Source organism: Scyliorhinus canicula, chromosome 7 (genome assembly GCF_902713615.1).
Source record: "Scyliorhinus canicula chromosome 7, sScyCan1.1, whole genome shotgun sequence".
Classification (NCBI taxonomy): domain Eukaryota; kingdom Metazoa; phylum Chordata; class Chondrichthyes; order Carcharhiniformes; family Scyliorhinidae; genus Scyliorhinus; species Scyliorhinus canicula.
This window is the reverse complement of record NC_052152.1, coordinates 117,317,672-117,340,231: the sequence shown is the minus strand read 5'-3', so window position 1 is coordinate 117,340,231 and position 22,560 is coordinate 117,317,672. Positions and strand designations below refer to the sequence as shown.

The 22,560-nt window shown below is 46.0% G+C and overlaps 1 protein-coding gene across 3 annotated transcripts in view; it reads right to left on the bottom strand.

The window, feature by feature from the left end:
- The window catches only part of mcf2la (mcf.2 cell line derived transforming sequence-like a), a 250,504-nt gene that overhangs the window by 17,627 nt on the left and 210,317 nt on the right, over positions 1-22,560 (bottom strand). For all 3 annotated transcript variants that reach the window (XM_038802762.1, XM_038802761.1, XM_038802760.1), the window contains exons 19-25: positions 20,094-20,186; positions 17,097-17,189; positions 15,637-15,762; positions 8,244-8,465; positions 6,942-7,034; positions 2,651-2,729; positions 116-182 (exon numbers count right to left, since the gene is read on the bottom strand). In XM_038802762.1, the coding sequence (XP_038658690.1) occupies positions 116-182; positions 2,651-2,729; positions 6,942-7,034; positions 8,244-8,465; positions 15,637-15,762; positions 17,097-17,189; positions 20,094-20,186 (773 nt within the window). The remainder of the gene's footprint in view (positions 1-115; positions 183-2,650; positions 2,730-6,941; positions 7,035-8,243; positions 8,466-15,636; positions 15,763-17,096; positions 17,190-20,093; positions 20,187-22,560) is intronic.

Sequence of the window (22,560 nt, the reverse complement as noted above, 5' to 3'; positions counted from 1 at the left end):
AACCATCTACTGTCTCAGGAAATCAAAATTTTCAACGTACATTAGTTGTACAAGACTACACTGTGAGATTCAGGTTATATGAAGGTACATTAAACGTCATTTATGGAGTACTTGCCTGGTATTAATGGGTAGAGCTAAAGGTGCCACAGAAATATGCTCAGATTTTTGATACAGGTTAGAAACTGGAAAACAAAATTTGTTTGCACTTTATGATAAATATCTTCGTCAACACAAATTTCAACAGGTACTGGACCAAAATCTCTCATTAACCACCAATAAAGCTGGACATCAAAGGAATAACAGAATATTGCTGAAAAACTACATTTTGTTGAAGCTTTTGGGCTTGCACTCATCAGGACAGTACCAGAGCTGGGGAAACAAAAACGTTATACTGTATGAGAAGAGAGTGGTGACTGGTTGGTAAGTAGACTTTGATTGGTAGAAGCATTGCCATGGAGAAGGCACCAGTTAATGGTGAGGGACAGTTAATTGCCAAACATTGTTTGAAAATTAAAATCAGGCAGCTTGATTCTGATTGGTTAAGACATTGTACTCAGGATGAACCAGCAAATAACAGAATCAACTGGGAGTAGGAGAGCTGTATTTGGGTAGAATGAAGGTTAGCTCCCCCATTCGGACCCGTTGAAGGGTGGTAGATTATCAATGGTATATAGGTGACCATGCTTACAAAACATTCTCTAGGTTATTGCAGTGTTATGAATGTAGGAATATGTACATTGTATTAAGGTCTGCTATTAAAAGAAGATTATATGTCTGCTAAAGCCGTGATTAAGGGATTAACCGTAAGGCAGGCTGTGATGCCATCCGTGAGAAGGGCTGGATGTGTTTTTAATTTCAGTTTACAGTAAGGAATTCACGTCTATGGGGTTTTTACAACAAGTATTTAAAAATGTGAAGCAGTTGAGGGGAAGCTGTCAGGGATGCACAGGTAAATGTAACAATGTAGCCCCCAGGTTGAAGGGGGCATGCCTAGGCAATGCCCTGACCACCAGGGTGGCATGTGTGCCCCGGTATTTGGTAGGGTGGGGGAGGAGGGGGGGGGGGGGGCATTACTATTGCATAGCAGAGATCGGGGCTCCTGTAAAGATGGCGGACGTTCTCTGTAGAGCCGGTGTTGCCACTTCTATCAGGCCCCACCACCCCCTCGCCAGGGCACTGAATACCACGCCCCCATATTCCCTGTGCACAGAGTGCCAGTGACCTGGAGAGAAAACCCAGCTGTGTGGAGAGCTACACGCTGGTTTTCTCACCCCAGCCAGCAGAGTGCAAGATTCCACTGAGTCACTGATCAGCCAAATGATTAACACTAACGTTAACCTTTTAAGAAGAATGTAATGTTTAATTAAATAAATGTTAGTGTACTAGTAAAGCTTTAAACTGGAATTTAACAAAATCGCATACATCACTCAATGTACCATGTAAAGAAATAAAATGCTTAATAAATCAGTAAATAACTAACTGCACAGCACGCTAGTTCAGCTGGATGCACTGAATACAAGCTCCCACAAGCAGAAAAATCATGATTTTTCAATATGATTCTATTGTATGATTCTCTGAAAACATATAAACCCTACACAGTGAAAGAGGCCATTTGACCCATTGAGTCTGCACCGTCCCTCTGAAAGAGCACCCTACCTAGGCCCACTCCCCTCCCCGCAACCCCATGAACCTTTGGACACTCAGGGGCAATTTAGCATTGCCAATCCACCAGGCCTTTGGTAGTGGGAAAATATTGGGACACCCGAAGGAAACCCAGGGATTTACAGAGAGAATGGTCAAACACCAGACAGACGTTGACCAAGGCCAGAATTGGACCCGGGTTTTTGGTCCTGTGAGGCAACAGTGCTAGCCAGTGTGCGATCATTTTTTTTTTTTTTAAATTTAGATTAACCAATTATTTTTTCCAATTAAGGGGCAATTTAGCGTGGCCAATCCACCTACTCTGCACATTTTTGGGTTGTGGGGGCGAAACCCACGCAGACACGGGGAGAACGTGCAAACTCCACACGGACAGTGACCCAGAGCCGGGATCGAACCTGGGACCTCAGCGCCGTGAGGCGGTTGTGCTAACCACTAGGCCACCGTGCTGCCCCCCAGTGTGCGATCATGTCGCCCTGTGCCATGCCTGCACCATTTTCCTTGCATCACTGCAGATAACTCATCTAATACTTCCTCCAAGTGTAGGAGCAAGAAGATCTGCCCAGTTAAGCTCAAACTCCTATAACCAATACCTAATCGGGCAATGTACCACCGCAGTGCTCAGTGATGTTCATTGAGAGAGCAGTCACAGTATGGGAATAAATGAGAACTGTGCCACATGCTTTCTGTATTCCTGTCACAGTCTGATGCTCCATCTAATACAGCAAATAATGAACATTTACATCTCCCTAATACCAGCAGTCAATGGTAATACCGTGTCCTGGCGCTCTGGTTACCTGAGAGGTTCAATGGCATCTGTTATGGGACCACCAAGATTTCTAAACTTCACCACTTGCTCACTTTTCAGGAAAACTGTCGACTGTGAATAAGTTTCCTCCATTCCTTTCATTTTCACAGAAATACACCAGCATCTTGCTATCACAGGAGGACATTAGTAACTTGCTCACAATGTTGCACACATACTCCTTACCTCTACGGGCTTCCAGTTGACTTGTTAAGACTTTTCTTATTTCATTGACCCAGATATTTTTAACTTCATGTGTTGCTGCCTAAAGAAGGAGAAACAGGTTTATGCTAACATCTTGCGGACATATACTGTGATTCCAGAAAACTTCAGGGCCAGCAGGTCCAGGTTACTATCTTCTCTGTGATACTGTTAAGTGCTACTCCATCATTTAAAGTCGCATTACAGAGGCTGGACTGTTTAGTTGTGTAGAAAGAGAGACCAGCAACGAAAACATCAAGGTAAAAACTGACAATTGTGTGTTTATCTCTTAAGTGTCTAAAGTATGGTATGAAAATAAGATTCTCATCCTTATATAGTTAACTGGTCGGTTGTTATTACGTATGGGTGGATTCTTTAGTAAATTGTATTTTGCAGATTTATTGTGACGAAGGTGGCCACTATCGCTCCTTACTCAAGGATTGAAAGCACCAAACGATTTCGGTAAAATATAATAGCACTCGAATTCTATGAGGGTTCAGGCCTGACTACAACTGTATCTTCAGAGGAAACCAGGCCCCTAAGAAATGAGGCAGAACTTGCCTAGGTTCTCCACCATGGCTGGAAATTTCTATAGTGCTTACTAGCCCATTTTACCCACTCTTTACAACATGCCAGAAGAATGTCACAAGTCTCCTTCCGAAACTCGATTGAGTCCACTCAGTGGCTCGTACACAGAAAAAGATGAGATACTCTGCCTTCAACGTGGGTTTTTGTGGACTGAATGGGCAGGTGGCCCAGATTCCTGAAGAGGAGAGGGGTGGGATCTGGGAAACTCCAATAGAAGCAGGTGTGTACTGGCTGCATTTTCACTGGCACTGAGGCAGCCAGGGACTAACAAATCCACAAAAGTGGTAGTGACAACCACACGCATATGCCATACCTCCCCATGGACCCTGCAAACTCTGGTAGGGGGCAGCATTGAAAAATTGCAGGAGGTGTCACGTTGGCAAAGTAGACGGGAACCCAATGAGTGAAAATCTGGGGCCAATCAGCTTTTCATTTATCAATGAAATGCTTTTAATAGTGAAGACATTGGGCTGGATTCACCGCAGCCCTGCGCTGAAATTGTGTTGAGTGTGTGCAGTAACCGCGAAGTTCTTTGCTTTCTAAATGAGGATGAGGCCGGAGAATCAACTTTCGTGCCAAAATCAGGCCCAACGCCAGTCCGACCATTCTCCAGGACCCGAGAATCGCCGTTTTCGCGAATTACTCCGTGCGGCTGGGGGGGGGGGGGCATTGTCAGAGGCCCGTCCAACGATTCTCCACTCCCAGCCCGCCGAGTTCCCGATGGCATGGTTCTAACCACCTATTTCCCTTCGCGAACCTCGCGTGGTGGCTGCGGACTCAGTCCTGGTGGTGGGCGGGGGGGGGGGGGGGGGGGGGGGGGGGGGGGGGGGCCTTATGGGCGGCCGGAGCACAGATCGGGCCGGCCTGATGCAAGGGCGCGCGGCCGATCTGGGGGGCCTACATCTTGCAGCCACCTCCGCGGTCCAGGTCCGCCATAACGTTCGACCCGGACACAGGAGGCGACCGTCGTGCATACGCGCGGATTCAAAACTGGAAGTGGGGGGGGCCTGTATCTGCAGCTAAAACTGCATGAATTACTCAGGGTCCCTGCCAGCCCCCTGAAGGTGAGTGAATTGGTTTATTTTTTTTAGGAAACTCTGGAGTGCAATGCCAGCGTTTTTACGCCGGCGTGGGGACATAGCACCATTTTGGGAGAATCCAGCCCATAGTGTACATGGCAAAGAACTGCATTGTTCCAAAGGACAGCAATACCATGCAGTTAATTTGAATGGATCATTATTATTAATGTGTGCAATAACTGTGATGTTCTTTGCTTTCTGAATGAGGATGGCTTCGAAGTGTAGTGTCTCACAAAGAACATCAAGTTATGTTTTGAACAAAGTTAATTTATTTACACTACAACTAAATAGATTTGACTTGCTTGCTAAGATATAAAAGATAACAGATTTACAAAAACTATGATTCTAACTACAGAGCTCCTGATAACACGACTATTCTCTATCTCGCCAAACAACCTTCCCTGAATCAAGAGTATCACGTGATCCATATGTATGTGCTTGATGACTATCTAGTGGTTGGATGTAGTTACTGTAAATTGTTAACCTTTCATTATTCTTACAATGTACATACTGTCACAGTAACCATCAAGATAGGCAATAGCTCCCACAATGGCTAAATGGACCTCTGAATCCTCTGCAGAATTTTGTCAGGGGCAGTCTTCAATGATGTGTCATTGATTTGGGCACAGCTGCAGTCTGGATTCCCCACAATGTCCCACTTGTGCCAATTTACTTTACAAAACCCCTGGCCAGTGCGGAAACGGTTAAGGGGTGCCCAGTGTTGGCGTGGCAGGTTGAAGCTAGTCGAGTGGACTGTGGGATGAGGACATGGTTTCTCATGGTGGTGTGTTGGTCCCATTCCCGGTGCTAGGGGGCCTCTGCTGTTACTCCTTGGCATGGTGGTCTTAGCCATACAGGATGGCCTGATGGGAGGCGAGCAGCAGGTGGATTGGTCAGGTCCCTGTGTAGCGGCAGACTTGGGTCGATGTAGACCTTCTCCAGGAGCTTTCTTGTTGCAATCTCACTAAGCTTATGTGAGGTGGTGGGATGTTGCTCAGGACTGGGAGCCAGGAGAATCAAGTTGATCGGAGGATGCCCACGATGATGCACATTATTGTGTTGAGTTGGGCATCTGATGTGGGATGAGTTGTACCAGACTGATGTACAGTACTCTGCAGTCAAGTAGACAATGGCATGAGCTGAGGTCCTTAAGGTTTGAATATCTTCCCCCCAACGCACCCCTCCCCCTCAATGAGGAGCTAGAAAGTGTGTTGAGAAGGTTGTTTTGCACTTTGATCTTTGCATTTGTCTTGCTCAGATTTTTTTTTATGTCAGAGTTCAGTAACACCAAGATAAAAGGATGTTGCTCGTGATTCAGTCTCTTGCCATTCAAGGGAATGTTGAGTTCCCTCTTGGCGCTGACAGTGTGCAGGTTGAACGTACTTGAGACTGTTTCGTTGTTGCTGGACTGAAGGCGTCACCTCTTACAGTAGTTGGCCAGCTTTGCAACATTGTTGTTTAGTGTAGTCTCTAGTTTAGAAAATATCCGAGCCCGAGAGGCATAATAGATATTGCCAGCATAGATGAACTTCCGAGACAAGGTTGGTGGTAGATCGTTGGTGTAGAGATTGAAAAGGGTTGGGGATAGGACAGGTCCCTGGGGAAGTCCATTGGACTGTTCCCTCCAGATGCCTATCTCATCACCCATGTGCACTCTGAATTATCTATCTCGGAGTAAGAGTTCAATGGCGTCAGTAACCAGAGGGAGGACTCGAGCTTTTCTCAAGGAGACCAGTGTGCCAGACCGTGTCATTTGCTGCAGTGAGATCGAGAAAGACACCACGTGTTCTGAGGTTATTTTCAAAGACAGTTTCAGTGAAGGTGGTGAGGGAAATGATCTGGTTGTATGTGCTTCGCTCTCACTGAAATGCAGCTTGTTCAGCTCTCAAGGTTTTCTCCACCTCTGATCAGATATTCTAAGACCTTGCAGCACACAGAGAGCAGAGATAGTGGTCGGTAGCATGAAGTTAAGTTTGGGTCTTTGCCCGGCTTTGGGAGCCCTATGTCTTTGGACATGCACCAAGGTTTAGACAGTCTTCCTTAGCAAATAACCCTTGGAAGGAATTGAGCCAAACGACAATGGGCACGTGGGCCAAGGTGTTTGAGGAACTCGGGAAGAATGTTGTCATAGCCACCAGCAGTGCTGGGATTGGTTTTTTGTCGCACGTTGTCCAACTCCACTGCAGTGAAAGGTTCAGGACATGATCTGAAATCGATCCTTTGAAAGGTTCTCCATTGAGTCTCAGGATACAGGGTAGGCCATTTAGGACTGAGATGCAGAGAAATGTCTTCACTCAGCGAGTGGTGAATCTATGGAATTCTCTACCACAGAAGGCTGTGGAGGCCAAGTTACTGAATATATTTAAGAAGGAAATAGATCGATTTCTAAAGGTGTAAAGGGTTTTGAGAGGGTGCTGGAGGTATAGTATGGAGATAGAGGAGCAGCCGTGATCATGTTGAATGGTGGAGCAGGCTCGTAGGGCCGAATGGCTTACTCCTGCTCCTTTTTTCTATGTTTCGATTTGTTTTTTCACTTCTAATAGATTATTAAGCTGTTGTATTTGCCTTTTGTTGTCTAACTGATTCTTCTATCCTTGACTCACACTTACCTGTATGATATAAACCTCTTCTCTTGCATTGTACCAAATTTCAAACTTCTTATTATCTCCCTTAACATTCTCAGTGATACCAATAGTGGTCATCTGTAAAATGGAAGAAATCATGTAACAATGTTTCTGTAAAAGCCAAGGTTGCGTTACAAAAAATATGTTTTAAAATTAATTTATTAATTGGGCGCCACAGGCTCAGCCCAGTGCTTGTTGCCCATCACTAATTGGCCCTGAGAAGGTGGTGATGAGCTGTCTGCTTGAACTGCTGTTGCCCCTGTGGTGTAGGTGCACCTACAGTGCTGTTAGGGAGGGAATTCCAGGATTTTGAGCCAGCGACAGTGAAGGAACGGTGATATATTTCCAATTCAGGGTGGTGAGTGACTTGGGCTGGAACCTCCAGGTGTTGGTGTTCCCAGGTATCTGCTGTCTTTGTCATTCTAGATGGTGCTGGGTAAGGGTTTGGAAGGTCCTAAGCAGACTTGGTGAGTTGCTGCGATGCACCTTGTAGATGGTACACACGGCTGCCACTGTGTGTTGGTGGTGGAGGGTTTGAATGTTTGTGGAAAGGGTAGCAATCAAGCGGACTGCTTTGTCCTGGATGGTATAGAGCTTCTTGAGTGTTTACATAGAATTTACAGTGCAGAAGGAGGCCATTCGGCCCATCGAGTCTGCACCGGCTCCTGGAAAGAGCACCCTATCCAAGGTTAACACCTCCATCCTATCCCCATAACCCAGTAACCCCACCCAACACTAAGGGCAATTTTGGACACTAAGGGCAATTTATCATAGCCAATCCACCTAACCTGCACATCTTTGGACTGTGGGAGGAAACCGGAGCACCCGGAGGAAACCCACGCACACACGGGGAGGATGTGCAGACTCCGCACAGACAGTGACCCAAGCCGGAATAGAACCTGGGACCCTGGAGCTGTGAAGCGATTGTGCTATCCACAATGCTACCGTGCTGTTGTTGGAGCTGCACCCAACCGAGCAAGTAGAGAGTATTCCATCACACTCCTGACTTGTGCCTTGTACTTTTATGTAGAACAACAATAATACTGGCAAAGTTCAAACTGGAAACCAGTTTTGTTTCACATTGATGCCATGCTCCATTTTAATGAGGAGTTGAATTGTGAACATTTCAATGTTTTAAAGTTACCGAGCAACATAGTCTGCTCGTGGTGAAATATTGAGCCAATTTAAAGACAGCACTGATGAAGCTTCAGAGAATTAGCAGGACATGGAACAGGACAGGAAACATTACCCAATTGTTCTGTTCTATGTGAGCTGGACATGACTTACGTGCAAAGATTGCTTATAACTGTAGGATGGGGCTTTCTCATAGCCTTCCCCATTCTCTTCCCTCCTTTTGCAGAAAAGCAACGCTTTCTCGTGGAGGAATAGGTGCCGCTGCATTGGTTTGAATCGTGCCAAGTCTTTGACTTTAGCATGACCCTTCTTATGGTCTGTCCACACGTTGAACGAACCTTGCATTAAAAGCTTACCGAGTTCATTTAAATTTCCCTGTGAGGAAAGAGAAATAACAAGCCTATGATTAAGAACTTAAAGGTCCAAATGCAATTTAATGTAACATTTTCACGATCCAGTCAATGGGAACAACTTAATGTCCTCAAATTTAATTATTCCTGTGTTGTATAGGTACAATGAGGTTTATATTCAATGATCCACGCACTCAGAGGTGGGATGGAGAATCAGTGTAACAGAGTCTCTGGTGAGCGCTCATTGTAGAGATGCTGGTGTTGTTGATGGATTAGTAATCCAGAGACCCAGAGTCATGCTCTGGGGACCCGTGTTTGAATCCCGCCACAACAGATGGCGATATTTGAATTCAATAAACATCAGGAATTTAAAAAGTCCAAATGTGGCCATGAAACCATTGTCGATTGTCATAGGGCAGCATGGTAGCATTGTGGATAGCACAATCGCTTCACAGCTCCAGGGTCCCAGGTTCGATTCCGGCTTGGGTCACTGTCTGTGCGGAGTCTGCACATCCTCCCCGTGTGTGCGTGGGTTTCCTCCGGGTGCTCCGGTTTCCTCCCACAGTCCAAAGATGTGCAGGTTAGGTGGATTGGCCATGATAAATTGCCCTTAGTGTCCAAAATTGGGTGGGGTTACTGGGTTATGGGGATAGGGTGGAGGTGTTGACCTTGGGTAGGGTTCTCTTTCCAAGAGCCGGTGCAGACTCGATGGGCCGAATGGCCTCCTTCTGCACTGTAAATTCTATGATAATCTATGTCACTATGTTCACTATGTCCTTTAGGCAAGGAAATCTGTCATCCTTACCTGGTCTGGCCTACTTGTGACTCTAGACCCACAGTACTGTGGCTGACTCTTAGGAAAGGGCAATAAATGCTGGCCCTGCCAGCCCATGACTGAATAGAAAAAAAGTGAAGCTTTCTGCCGGGTGTTAGTATTCAACCCCTATTGTTCTGCCGCACAAACTGCAATCGCAGTTTGGCCTCAATGATTATGATCACTCCACATCTGCGATCATTTGTTTGAACATCATCAATGTGGCCTTGGCATGTGACACGTTATGTCACTGAACTCTGAACTGAGAATGGCTTTCAGCTCTTCAAGGAATTAAATGTGTGGCCTTCTTAAGATCGGAATAAAGGAAAACAAATTAAGCAAATGTCCCTAATTAACAGCCAACTATCAATGATTTCCATGGACCATTGCAAGAATTTCCCATCAAGTTCAGAAGCACCAGAAATATTATTTCATCAGCTCTGAAAAAGTCACATGGACTCGGAATGTTAACTCTGCTTCTTCCTTCACAGATGCTGCCAGCACAGCTGAGTTTTTTCTAGCATTTTTTGTTTTTATTTCATAATTCCAGCATCTGCAGTATTTTCCATTCCCATTAGTTTATCAACTCGTCAGATTTCCCACGAACTCATATGTTACAGTATGAGTGTGCGGTCAATTCCAGCCCCACAGACCCTGAAGTCCCAACATAAGTCAATTAATCAATAATTTGTATGTTTTCCTGAGACATTTGTCCCTTGACTGCCCCCAATGACTTACAGTCACCAGATTTGTAAGTAAAACATTAAAAAACTTTATTTATAACAGAGACAGAGTGAAACATGTAATTGCGATAATATAAAAATGGTCTGCTAATCGAATTAGTCCCCTCATTCTGACCCACCCTCCACCCAGACACAGATTGGGGGTAGGGAAGGATCAAAATAACAGGTATTACACTGAGATTGAGGGATGACTATCTTTGGTGCTGAGGTTGTGATCTTGGTCGGCAACAATCTTTCCAGAATGCGAGGTGTTGAAAACCATTGGTTGGTCTGGATCTTTTAGTATCTGCCTTCAATTAGATCTTGCGGGCTGCAGGAATTCTTCTGGAGAATCACCTTCACTTCTACCTACCTGGGTCTTCACACAGAAGATCCCCCTCAGGGTCTCACTTGCCTCCACTAGATGGACGGCCAGTCTCACTGAGATTATATTAGATATTTCTACCTGGCAGTTCACCTCCTCTCTACCTCCTCTCTCTTAAAAATGGAAACAAGGGTCAGACAAGGATTTAAAATAGGTTCCTTACAACATACATAATGGGTGGTATGCTGGCACAATGGTTAGCACTGCTACCTCACAGCACCAAGGAGCCAGGTTCAATTCCAGCCTTGGGCGACAGTGTGTGTGGAGTTTGCACGTTCTCCCAATGACCGCGTGGGTTTCCACTGGGTACTCCGGTTTCCTCCCACATTACAAAGACGTGCAGGTTAGCTGGATTGACCATGCTAATTTGCCACTTAGTATACATGGATGTGAAGGTTAGGCTACAAGGGTTAAGGGGATACTGGTGAGTGGACCTGGGTGGTGTGCAGTTTCGGAGGGTTGGTGCAGACTAGATGGAACGAGAGGCCTCCTTCTGCACTGTAGGGATCCTGCGAAATTCACTGATATCAGAGCTAGTAGACTGACAAATGTACAGAGTAATCACAGCTCCAGACTGGATCATGTACAGTGTAATCACAGCTAGCACACTGACTCATGTGCAGTGTAATCACAGCTAGCACACTGACTCATGTACAGAGTAATGACAGCTAGCACACTGATCCATGTACAGAGTAATGACAGCTAGCACACTGACCCATGTACAGAGTAATGATAGCTAGCACACTGACCCATGTACAGAGTAATGATAGCTAGCACACTGACCCATGTACAGAGTAATGATAGCCAGCAAACTGACCCATGTACAGAGTAATGATAGCTAGCACACTGACCCATGTACAGAGTAATGATAGCTAGCACACTGACCCATGTACAGAGTAACCACAGCTAGCACACTGACCCATGTATAGAGTAACCACAGCTAGCACACTGACCCATGTATAGAGTAACCACAGCTAGCACACTGACCCATGTATAGAGTAACCACAGCTAGCACACTGACCCATGTATAGAGTAACCACAGCTAGCACACTGACTCATGTACAGAGTAACCACAGCTAGCACACTGACCCATGTATAGAGTAACCACAGCTAGCACACTGACCCATGTATAGAGTAACCACAGCTAGCACACTGACCCATGTATAGAGTAACCACAGCTAGCACACTGACCCATGTATAGAGTAACCACAGCTAGCACACTGACCCATGTATAGAGTAACCACAGCTAGCACACTGACCCATGTATAGAGTAACCACAGCCAGCACACTGACCCATGTATAGAGTAACCACAGCTAGCACACTGACCCATGTACAGAGTAACCACAGCTAGCACACTGACTCAGGTACAGAGTAATGACAGCTAGCACACTGACCCATGTACAGAGTAACCACAGCTAGCACACTGACTCATGTACAGAGTAACCACAGCTAGCACACTGACCCATGTACAGAGTAACCACAGCTAGCACACTGACCCATGTACAGAGTAACCACAGCTAGCACACTGACCCATGTACAGAGTAACCACAGCTAGCACACTGACCCATGTACAGAGTAACCACAGCCAGCACACTGACTCAGGTACAGAGTAATGACAGCTATCAGACTGGATCATGTGCAGTGTAATCACAGCCAGCAAACTGACCCATGTACAGAGTAATGACAGCTAGCACACTGACTCATGTACAGAGTAATGACAGCTAGCACACTGACCCATGTACAGAGTAACCACAGCTAGCACACTGACTCATGTACAGAGTAACCACAGCTAGCACACTGACTCAGGTACAGAGTAATGACAGCTAGCACACTGACTCAGGTACAGAGTCATGACAGCTATCAGACTGGATCATGTGCAGTGTAATCACAGCCAGCAAACTGACCCATGTACAGAGTAATGACAGCTAGCACACTGACTCATGTACAGAGTAATGACAGCTAGCACACTGACCCATGTACAGAGTAACCACAGCTAACACACTGATCCATGTACAGAGTAACCACAGCCAGCACACTGACTCATGTACAGAGTAACCACAGCTAGCACACTGACTCAGGTACAGAGTAATGACAGCTAGCACACTGACCCATGTACAGAGTAACCACAGCTAGCACACTGACTCATGTACAGAGTAACCACAGCTAGCACACTGACTCAGGTACAGAGTAATGACAGCTAGCACACTGACCCATGTATAGAGTAACCACAGCTAGCACACTGACTCATGTACAGAGTAACCACAGCCAGCACACTGACTCAGGTACAGAGTCATGACAGCTATCAGACTGGATCATGTGCAGTGTAATCACAGCCAGCAAACTGACCCATGTACAGAGTAATGACAGCTAGAACATTGACTCATGTACAGAGTAATGACAGCTACCAGACTGGATCATGTACAGTGTAATCACAGCTACCAGACTGGATCATGTACAGTGTAATCACAGCTACCAGACTGGATCATGTACAGTGTAATCACAGCTAGCAGATTGACCCATGCACAGAGTAATGAAATGATGTGGAGATGCCGGCGTTGGACTGGGGTGAGCACAGTAAGAAGTCTTACTGTGATGATATGATCTGCATACTCGTCTGCCATTGGGCCAGAACGTCGGCTTACCATTGGCCCTGGTCGGTCATGTGCCTCTCGACCGATTGGCCGAGAGGCTGAGTTAACCACGCCTCTATCAACGAGGTATAAATGCTCAGAAGCCTGACGATCGTTCCTTTCCACTGTAGACGATCGCCAGGCTGTGTTCTAGTTAATTAAAGCCTGACATTGGTAAATCACTCGCCTCGCGTGCAATCGATGGTGCATCACTTACAACACCAGGTTAAAGTCCAACAAGTTTGCTTCAAACACTAGCTTTCAGACCACTGCTCCTTCCAACATGAAACAAACATGTTGGACTTTAACCTGGTGTTGAAAGACTTCTTACAGAGTAATGACAGCTAGCAGATAATTTTGCCCACATGCATTGGCTCTTTGCTTTGCTTGCAGCCGAATTTCTGTCATGTGTTGCAGTGGTCGACCATGTCTGCAATATCTTGGGTGATGCCTGGCCAATAATATGTATCCCTGGTCCTGCGCTTGCACTTTTCAATGCTCAGGTGCCCTTCATGGAGCTTCTTGAGCATGAGCGGCCTCAAGGAATGCGGAATCACAGTTCTGTGCTGTCGCAGAAGAAGGCCATTTGCCTCACTCAATTCTGAGCACACATTATAGTACCCCGAGCAGGAACCCTTCGGCCATCTCTCTTGGAGACATTTGATTACCTTTTGTAGGACTATGTCCTTGGCTGTTTCTGCCTTATTGGGCGCGACTTCTCATCGGAGACTGGAAGCGACGCAGCAACGAGATTGACATGTAGTTGCATATCCTCATCAACCAGGTGTACCTCCTTCATGGTCATGGCTTGAGAAAGTATAATAATATAATAATAATCGCTTATTGTCACGAGTAGGCTTCAATGAAGTTACTGTGAAAAGCCCCTGGTCGCCACATTCCAGTGCCTGTTCGGGGAGGCTGGTACGGGAATTGAACCCGCGCTGCTGGTCTTGTTCTGCATTACAAGCCAGCTGTTTAGCCCATTGTGCTCTTCACATGCCTCTACTCCAATGAGCGATTCGTGTTCTGTCTCCACACTGGAGAATGTTATCATGCACACTACAAGCTCACATACTCCTAACGTTTTGATCTGATGACCATTATAGTCCTTCAGAAGGACTGCTCTTGGGACCATTTACGGCTTAATTGTCCGTCATTTCAATGCAGATGAAGTGATTAAATTTGCCCTCACTCCCATGTCGAGCTTACATTTGATTTGCGTGCCATTAATCATCACCAGAATTGTCCATCTATCCTCTATCGTCTTCACACCTGCATCACTATGGCTGAAGATTGCAGGTAAACATTTGGCCGGTTGGAATATTTGTGTCCCCCGTCGAAATCATGTTCACAGCAGCCAGGTCGTTGTTCATATCTCATTATCCACGCTAATTGATTCTGATTGGTCAACTATTGCATGTAAGATACATCACCTCGTGAAATGACTCGTTCTGCCAAAGTTGGAGCAGACTTTTCCAAGCGCTGGACATCATAGTGGCAAATGTCTACTGCTGCATTGCTGACATAAATGGCAGATCCGGTCAGCCGCTCATCATGGCCACGTCTCTTTTTTGACCCCAATCCGTCACTCCACTGTTTTCTACACTCCTGCCACCACTCGAAAATAAATACAGCTGCGTTATTCCCAAGGCATTCTCCAAGGGGTCCGTCAAATTTCCTTTCACTGCCTCTTTCGAGGCAACAGCCCAACTACTCCATCCTCCTTTTTCACTGAAGACATATTTACAAACTGACTCCTTCTAAAATTGGATGCCAGCCTTCCCATGCCATCTGGGACTAAGCTCTCCAACCACCCTCATTTACCACCCTCATGGCTAATCAGCGCTCTGTGCATTTCACTCTAGTACTTTCTGCCACTTACTGGGAAGTACCTTACAGGTCAGGCGGTGTTGCGAGAATAGGGTGGACCAGTGGACCTAGGGAGGGTGCTCTTTCAGAAGGTCAGTGCAGATTCGATGAGTCGAATGGCCTCCTCCTGCATTGTTGGGATTCAAATGATTCCCATGGCCTCACTGCAAATGGTTTCAACGACCTCTTGGTAATTAAAAAAACTTGGTAATTAAGTAATCTTGTCAAAATATTGCTTTTAACTGGAGGTGTCATGCTACCGTGCTGTCATGGGGCAGCACGGTAGCATTGTGGACAGCACAATGGCTTCACAGCTCCAGGGTCCCAGGTTCGATTCCGGCTTGGGTCACTGTCTGTGTGGAGTCTGCACATCCTCCCCGTGTGTGCGTAGGTTTCCTCCGGGTGCTCCGGTTTCCTCCCACAGTCCAAAGATGTGCAGGTTAGGTGGATTGGCCATGATAAATTGCCCTTAGTGTCCAAAATTGCCCTTAGTGTTGGGTGGGGTTACTGGGTTATGGGGAAAGGGTGGAGGTGTTGACCTTGGGTAGAGTGCTCTTTCCAAGAGCCGGTGCAGACTCGATGGGCCGAATGGCCTCCTTCTGCACTGTAAATTCTATGATCTAAAATTCTATGACTGGCTAGTCATGTAAGAAAATATTTGGTAATTTATTTACTATTGAACAACACCTCATGTACATAGTGTTAAAGGAAGAGGATCAATGTCGTGTGCCATTATGTAACCACATAGTTCTCAATGAGATCAGTTGTATCTTACCTCATATCCTGTGATGGCAATTTGGTGCATGGAGTCATTCACAGCTTTCAGAATTCCCAAGATGGCTGCCAATGCTTCCTGTAGGTCCTCGGCTCCCTCAGAGTTCTTGCTGTACTTCAACAACTCCTGTCAAAAATTGGACAAACTCATCAATTCCTTAACTCAAAACACAATTCTGAGCTTCCGGTGGACAATCATCAGCCTGTTTGTATCAAGAAAGTCCCTTGTTTGCCTATTCAAGTCCACATCTCAATGGGCTAAGCTATTACAAAATAATGGTTCCTTGCAACTCTCTATATTGTGCATTGAGTTTGATAGTTGGTTATCAGTGTATAATGAAGAAGTCTAAATGAGTTTGGAGGATGTAAGGAGAGACTTACAAGCATTGTTATTTCCTTTGGCATTGCATTGCTCCCAACTGCACTCAGGATACGAGCAACAGGAAGAAGTTTTTCATCATCTAAAATGGGTCCCAGGATCCATGAAAAATTTCGATTGGACAACAATGGAGGAATGGAATTTGCCTCCTTTATATCTGGGTCACCGGCCATTTGATTTTCAGTTTAATAATTATAATAATAATAATAATCTTCATCATTTATTGTCACAAGTAGGCTTCAATGAAGTTCAATGTGAAGAGCCACTAGTCGCCACATTCCAGCGCCTGTTCAGGGAGGCCGGTACGGGAATTGAACCCACGCTGCTGGTCTTGTTCTGCATTACAAGCCAGCTGTTTAAGCCCACTGTGCTAAACCAGCCTCTGATGTTTGTATGTACTGACAGTAATTCTTAACGTCCAACTGGAGCCTTGTCCTTTGGTGGCCATTTTCAGGGTATCAGACTTGCCACTGCTGCAGATGGGGAAGGGGGGGTGGGGGGGGGGGGGGGTGTCCTCACCGTTGCCTCGCCCGGAGGAGAGTTCTACTTGGTTGGAGGTCTCCTACTCCACTCAGTGCCTCGGCCTGGTTGGGTGAACTCATGGAATTTTTGCATTCGGAAAAGGTCAAATGCACGGCAAGGGGGTCAGCGGAGGGGCTCTATCAAAGATGGTAGCCATTTATTTCCTTTTCCAGCAGTTAGTCACTGGCAGTTGTTTGGGGGGGGGGGGGGGGTTATGGTTGGGAGGGTGGGTATTTTGGATGTGACCTATACTGTTGGTTGTGTTTCTTTTATATTGTAACTTGTAACATCTATTTTTACATGGTTATATCATTAAAAATTTAAAGTCTTGAATAAAACTATTTAAAAAAAAATGATGATTCTCTGTTACATAGTTGTGTTGCCAATAAATAGTTCTATGGTTACTCTGCTTGGTGGCCGCCGATTCTTCCAAGTTATTGCACTCATTGATCAACCCGTACTGAATTACCTGTTGTTGCATCGGCACCTTTTTATCCAATGCCACTTTGAATGCTTTCTTTTTAAAATTCTTTTTGCGTGGTACTGTTGCCAGCCCTTACCTTCAGCAGTAACTGGTACTTTGTTATCCGCTGCACAGGCTTTAGCAAATAAGAATCCAAGCCCAGCTTGTGTTCCAACTTTTTCTGACATTCCTGAAACACACAATGGTTCACACAAGTGGGAAGTTGAGAAAAGTTTGTGATTTTGAGTGCTACTGTTGATTAAAAATTTACATCAAGTCATCGAACGCAATCTCAATTGTACTGAAATAAGACATTTTTATTACACTCAAGGGAGCTTCTTTCAGCATGCAACACAATGTTGGTCACAGCGAGGAGAGGGGACCGATCAGCCCCTCTAATTGACCCTTCCATAGAAACCCAAACTATCCCAATTATAGCTTCTTGGACGGATCAGGCTTTCGCTTCCTTTCTCCTACTCAGAACCCACTGATCACCGTGTGGCAATTGCTTTCTCAAATCTGCTCTGGACTTGCCCATGCCCAGATTTCCCTCACATTTTCCCTGTCCTGTGATTCTGGTTTAACTGGAAACACTGCTGAGCATTAACCTTGTACATTTACTCAGTATCAGGGAGACACAGTGGTTTCCTCCCACAGTCCAAAGGTGTGCAGGTTAGGTGGATTGGCCATGTTAAGAAAATGCTCCTTAGTGTCCAAAGATGTGCCGGTTAGTGAGGGTTACAAAGATAGAACATAGAATATTACAGCGCAATACAGGCCCTTCGGCCCTCGATGTTGCGCCGTCCTGTGAAACCCCTCTAAAGTCCCTCTACCCTATTCCCTTATCGTCCATATGCCTATACAATGACCATTTGAATGCGTTTAGTGTTGGCGAGATAGGCAAGGGGATTGAGCGAGGTAGGGTGCTCTTACAGAGGGTGCGTGCAGATTCAATTGGCCGAACAAACTGCTTCTGCACTGTAGGAATTCAATGGTATTCTATGTATCTTACATTCCTCTCATCAACTTTATTTTTTATCCTCTCTCCTTTACAGCCAACGTTCTGCACTTTGGTTCTGCTCAATCATATGAATGAGGTGCATGTGAATTAGGAGCAGGAGTGAGCCACTTGACTCCTCGAGCCTGCCGGAGTGCGGATAATTTGCCAGCCTGCTTCATTGCTGGAACCCCTTGTCTGCATACAGTGCACAAGGGCAACTCAGCACCGTGGAGACCACAGTATTTCAACTGGACTTTTGGGATGAAATGTAGCAGGTGGACAAGGCTCTCTGTCTGTTGCATGTATTTATAAAATTACTCCTTCTAAAATCGGATGGCCAATAGCCAAAGACAATACTCTCCTGGGCAGCCTCACACCCTCCAGAAATATGAGCTTGTCTTGTGTCTGCTGCTTATGTTCTCATGTTCACTAAGTCCCTTTCACCATCACCTTTGTGCTCGCTGAGCCCTACTGCAGAACACATAGGACATACAGAACATGTAGACCAGTTAAATTAGGAGTCAAAGGTGAAGGATAAACTTTCATTCATTATGAACCTGGTTGTTGTGATCTGCGAACAGCATATTCCCTGGCAGTCTCTTAGGTAAATCGGTAATATAGGATTATATTCGTGCCACACAAGTGCCAGATAGTAACCATTTCCAATAAGAGTTTAGCCATCGTCCCTTGTCATTCAAGAGCATTAGCATTGCTGAAAACCTCACCATCAACACGCTGATATTCACCATAAATCAGAAACCGAACAGTATATAAATACTCCAGTCACAAGAGATCAGAGGGTGGGAATTCTGTGGTGAATAACTCACCTCCTGACTCCCCAAAGCCTGTCACATCTACAACACACAGGTCATAAGTGTGATGGAATATTCTCCTGTTTAGCACAGGGCTAAATCGCTGGCTTTGAAAGCAGACCAAGCAGGCCAGCAGCAGGGTTCGATTCCCGTAACAGCCTCCCCGAACAGGCGCCGGAATGTGGCGACTAGCGGCTTTTCACAGTAACTTCATTTGAAGCCTACTCGTGACAATAAGCGATTTTCATTTCATTTCATTTCATTTGCCTAGATGAGTGCAGCTCCAGCAACACCAAAGAATATCAACACCATCCAGGAAAAAGCAATCCATCAACCACCCTAAACATTCAGTTCCTCCAACATCAGCACGCCATGGCTGCAGTGTGTACCATCTACAAGATGCATTGCAGCAACTTGCGAAAAGCACCTTCCAAACTCAGGACCTCTATCATCTAAAAGGACATGGGCAGCAGACGCGTGGGAACACACCATCCTGACTTGGAAATATCTCTCTCTTCGTTCGCAATCACTGGGTCAAAAATCTGGAACACCCTCCCTAACAGCACTGTGGGTCTACATACACAACACAGACTGCAGTGATTCAAGAAGGTGACTGGTCACCACCTTCTCAAAGGCAATAAGAACATGGAACATAGAACAGTACAGCACAGAACAGGCCCTTCAGCCCTCGATGTTGTGCCGAGCAATGATCACCCTACTCAAACCCACGTATCCACCCTATACCCATAATCCAACAACCCCCCCAACCTTACTTTTTTAGGACACTACGGGCAATTTAGCATGGCCAATCCACCTAACCCACACATCTTTGGACTGTGGGAGGAAACCGGAGCACCCGGAGGAAACCCACGCACACATGGGGAGGACGTGCAGACTCCGCACAGACAGTGACCCAGCCGGGAATCGAACCTGGGACCCTGGAGCTGTGAAGCATTTATGCTAACCACCATGCTACCGTGCTGCCCTAAATGATGGTCTAGCCAGCAATACCAGCATTGAATAATATGGCCATCCTGAACATGGAATCACTTCAATATGGAACTGGGTAGGTTCTGTCGTATCCCTGTGACAAGCAAGATCATGAAAAGCAAAACATGTGTGGCGAATGCAATATTTAGACAACTGGAGCAGCAAAGGAAAGGACCCTCCCAGAGTCAACCGAGTTGCAGTTAGGTGATAATGTAGTCCTCTAACACAACCTGCCTTGCATCTGAACTGTCTTCAAAGCCCAAGAAGTTTAAGAAGAAACAAACTGAAGTACCTGGAAGAAGATGCAGTCTGAACACTGCCTCCACAAGCTTTCTGAGCGGGGTTTATTTCGACAGTACCGCTCATAAATCTGGAGGTCTTCCATCTACAAACAGAAACGATCTTGTGTCAGGAGTTTCATTGCTTCACAAATTAGTAACTGTTGGAAATTCACGGTCACCTACATTTAGTTTACTGCTTGGCTAATGACTGGCAATATTTTTCCCACAAGTCACCTCATCAACAACGGATGTGGGTAACAGACACAGCTTCAGACACACCTTGAAACTGAATTCAGAGCCTCTACAGCAGAATGATTTCATCTTCATCCTATTCTACAGGCACTCCCACTGCTCCCTTATCAGGGCATTAGTGAGAAAGGATCTTGGCTCAGAAGATCAGCAAGTTGAGTCAGTATTGGCGGAGATTAGTAATAACAAGGGTCAGATAACACTGATGGCTGTAGTTCTGGGGCCCCTAACAGTAGATATACCATTAGAGGGAGCATTAATAAAATAATTAAATGGAGCTCATAACAAAGGTACTGCAATGATCATGAGAGATTTAAATCTTTATACAGACCAGACAACTCAAATGGCAAACGCAGTCTGGAAGGTGAGTTTGGAAAACAGCTTTGCAACAGTTTTCTGAAACAATGGGCTTTTTCTTGTGCTCTCACTGGTGGTGAATTTGGAGGTGAGAATGTACCTCGGCAGGATGCTGGTGCAACAGAACCTGGCTCACTGTCTTCCTGCCTCTGCTAGAATTGAGTTCTGGGTGGGAAGGCCCAAGGTCGATTTCCCATTCAGTCACCAACTGAGGCCCTTCAGTAGTGAATTAATGATCACTCATCGTGCCGTCACTGGTATTATTCCAGCTTCAGGGTCTGTCGCTGTGCAACATGCATGACAGATAAACCTGTGAGGCATATTTGTCACCTTTGGTGGGCTGAAGATGTCCCTTGAGGGATTTAACATTAGGAAGGGTGCTGCACTCTGAGAGACAGCCCACTGCCCTTGCTGCTAAACCCCCTGCAGCCCCCATCACATGAAACCCCCTAAAACCAACCCAACATTATTTAACTGTAGCCTGGGTCGCTCTACGATTCTGGTTGTCCAGTGCCTCTGCTTCCGGCAGCCATGGCCTCCCATGTGGTGCTGTTGAGCTTAAGAGCTGTGGGTCTCTGATTGGTTGGCAGCTCTCTGTAGCAAGATTTCTGCCCCAGGGGTCTTGATTTGAGGTGAAAACCCGGTGGCCTTACCACTTCCTGATTGGCATGTGGCTCAGTGGGCATCCTGGATAGAGACCGCATGGGTCTCTCACCAATTGTCCAACTGGCAGCTGAGACCCCTGACACCTCATCACGATTCCTCCTAATATGTAGTGGATCAATCAAGTTCACTAAAGCAAACTATTAGAACGAAAGGCTGACAAGTCCCCTGGTCTTGGTGGCCTGCATGCCAGGGTCTGTGGCTACAGAGATAGTGAATGCCTTGGATGTAATCTTCCAAAATTCCCGAGATTCTGGAATGGTCCCAGCGGATTGGATAACCACAAATGTAACATCTCAATTCAAGAAAAAAGAGATAATGAAAGTGGGGAACCATAGACCAATTATCCCAACCTCTGTCACTGGGAAAATGCTAGAATCCATTATTCAGGTTATAGCAAGGTGTTTCAAAAATATTAATACTATCAATTAACAGTAAACAAGAGAAATTGTGTTTGACAAATTTGTTTAGCGCAGTCTGAGGATGTTGTTGATTGGCCCTATAAAAGGTAGTCAAAGGATGTGACAAGCAGGGTGGATAAAGGAGAACTGATAGATATAGTGTATTTGGATTTCAAAAAAGGCATTTAATAAGGTGCCACATAAAATCTGACTACACAAAATAAGAGCTCATGAATTGAGGATAATATATCAGCATGGACAGAGCATTGGTTAACTAACAGGAAGCAGAGTCAGTAAAATGGGTCATTTTCAGGTTGGCAAACTAACCAGGGGCATGGCAGAGAGATCAATACTGGGGCCTCAACTATTTACGATTCATATCAATGACTTGGATTAAGGGGCTGACAGTACTATATCCAAATTTGGTGACGGTACAAAGATACATAGGGTAGCAGGCTGTGAGGAGGATACACAGACTCTGCAAAGGGACATAAGTGAATTGGGAGAGGGGTGGGAGAGGGGGGAAGCATAAAGGGGGGAGGGTGAGGGGGGGAGCGTGGGGGGGAGCGTGTGAGGGGGGAGCATGGGGGGGAGCGTGAAAGGGGAAGCGTGAGAGGGGGGCGTGAGAGGGGGGAGCATGAGAGGGGGAGCGTGAGAGGGGAAGCTTGAGGGGGAGTGTGAGAGGGGGGAGCGTGAGAGGGGGGAGCGTGAGAGGGGAAGCTTGAGGGGGAGTGTGAGAGGGGGAGCGTGAGAGGGCGGAGGCATGAGGGGGGAGCATGGGAGGGGGGGGCGTGAGAGGGGGGAGCGT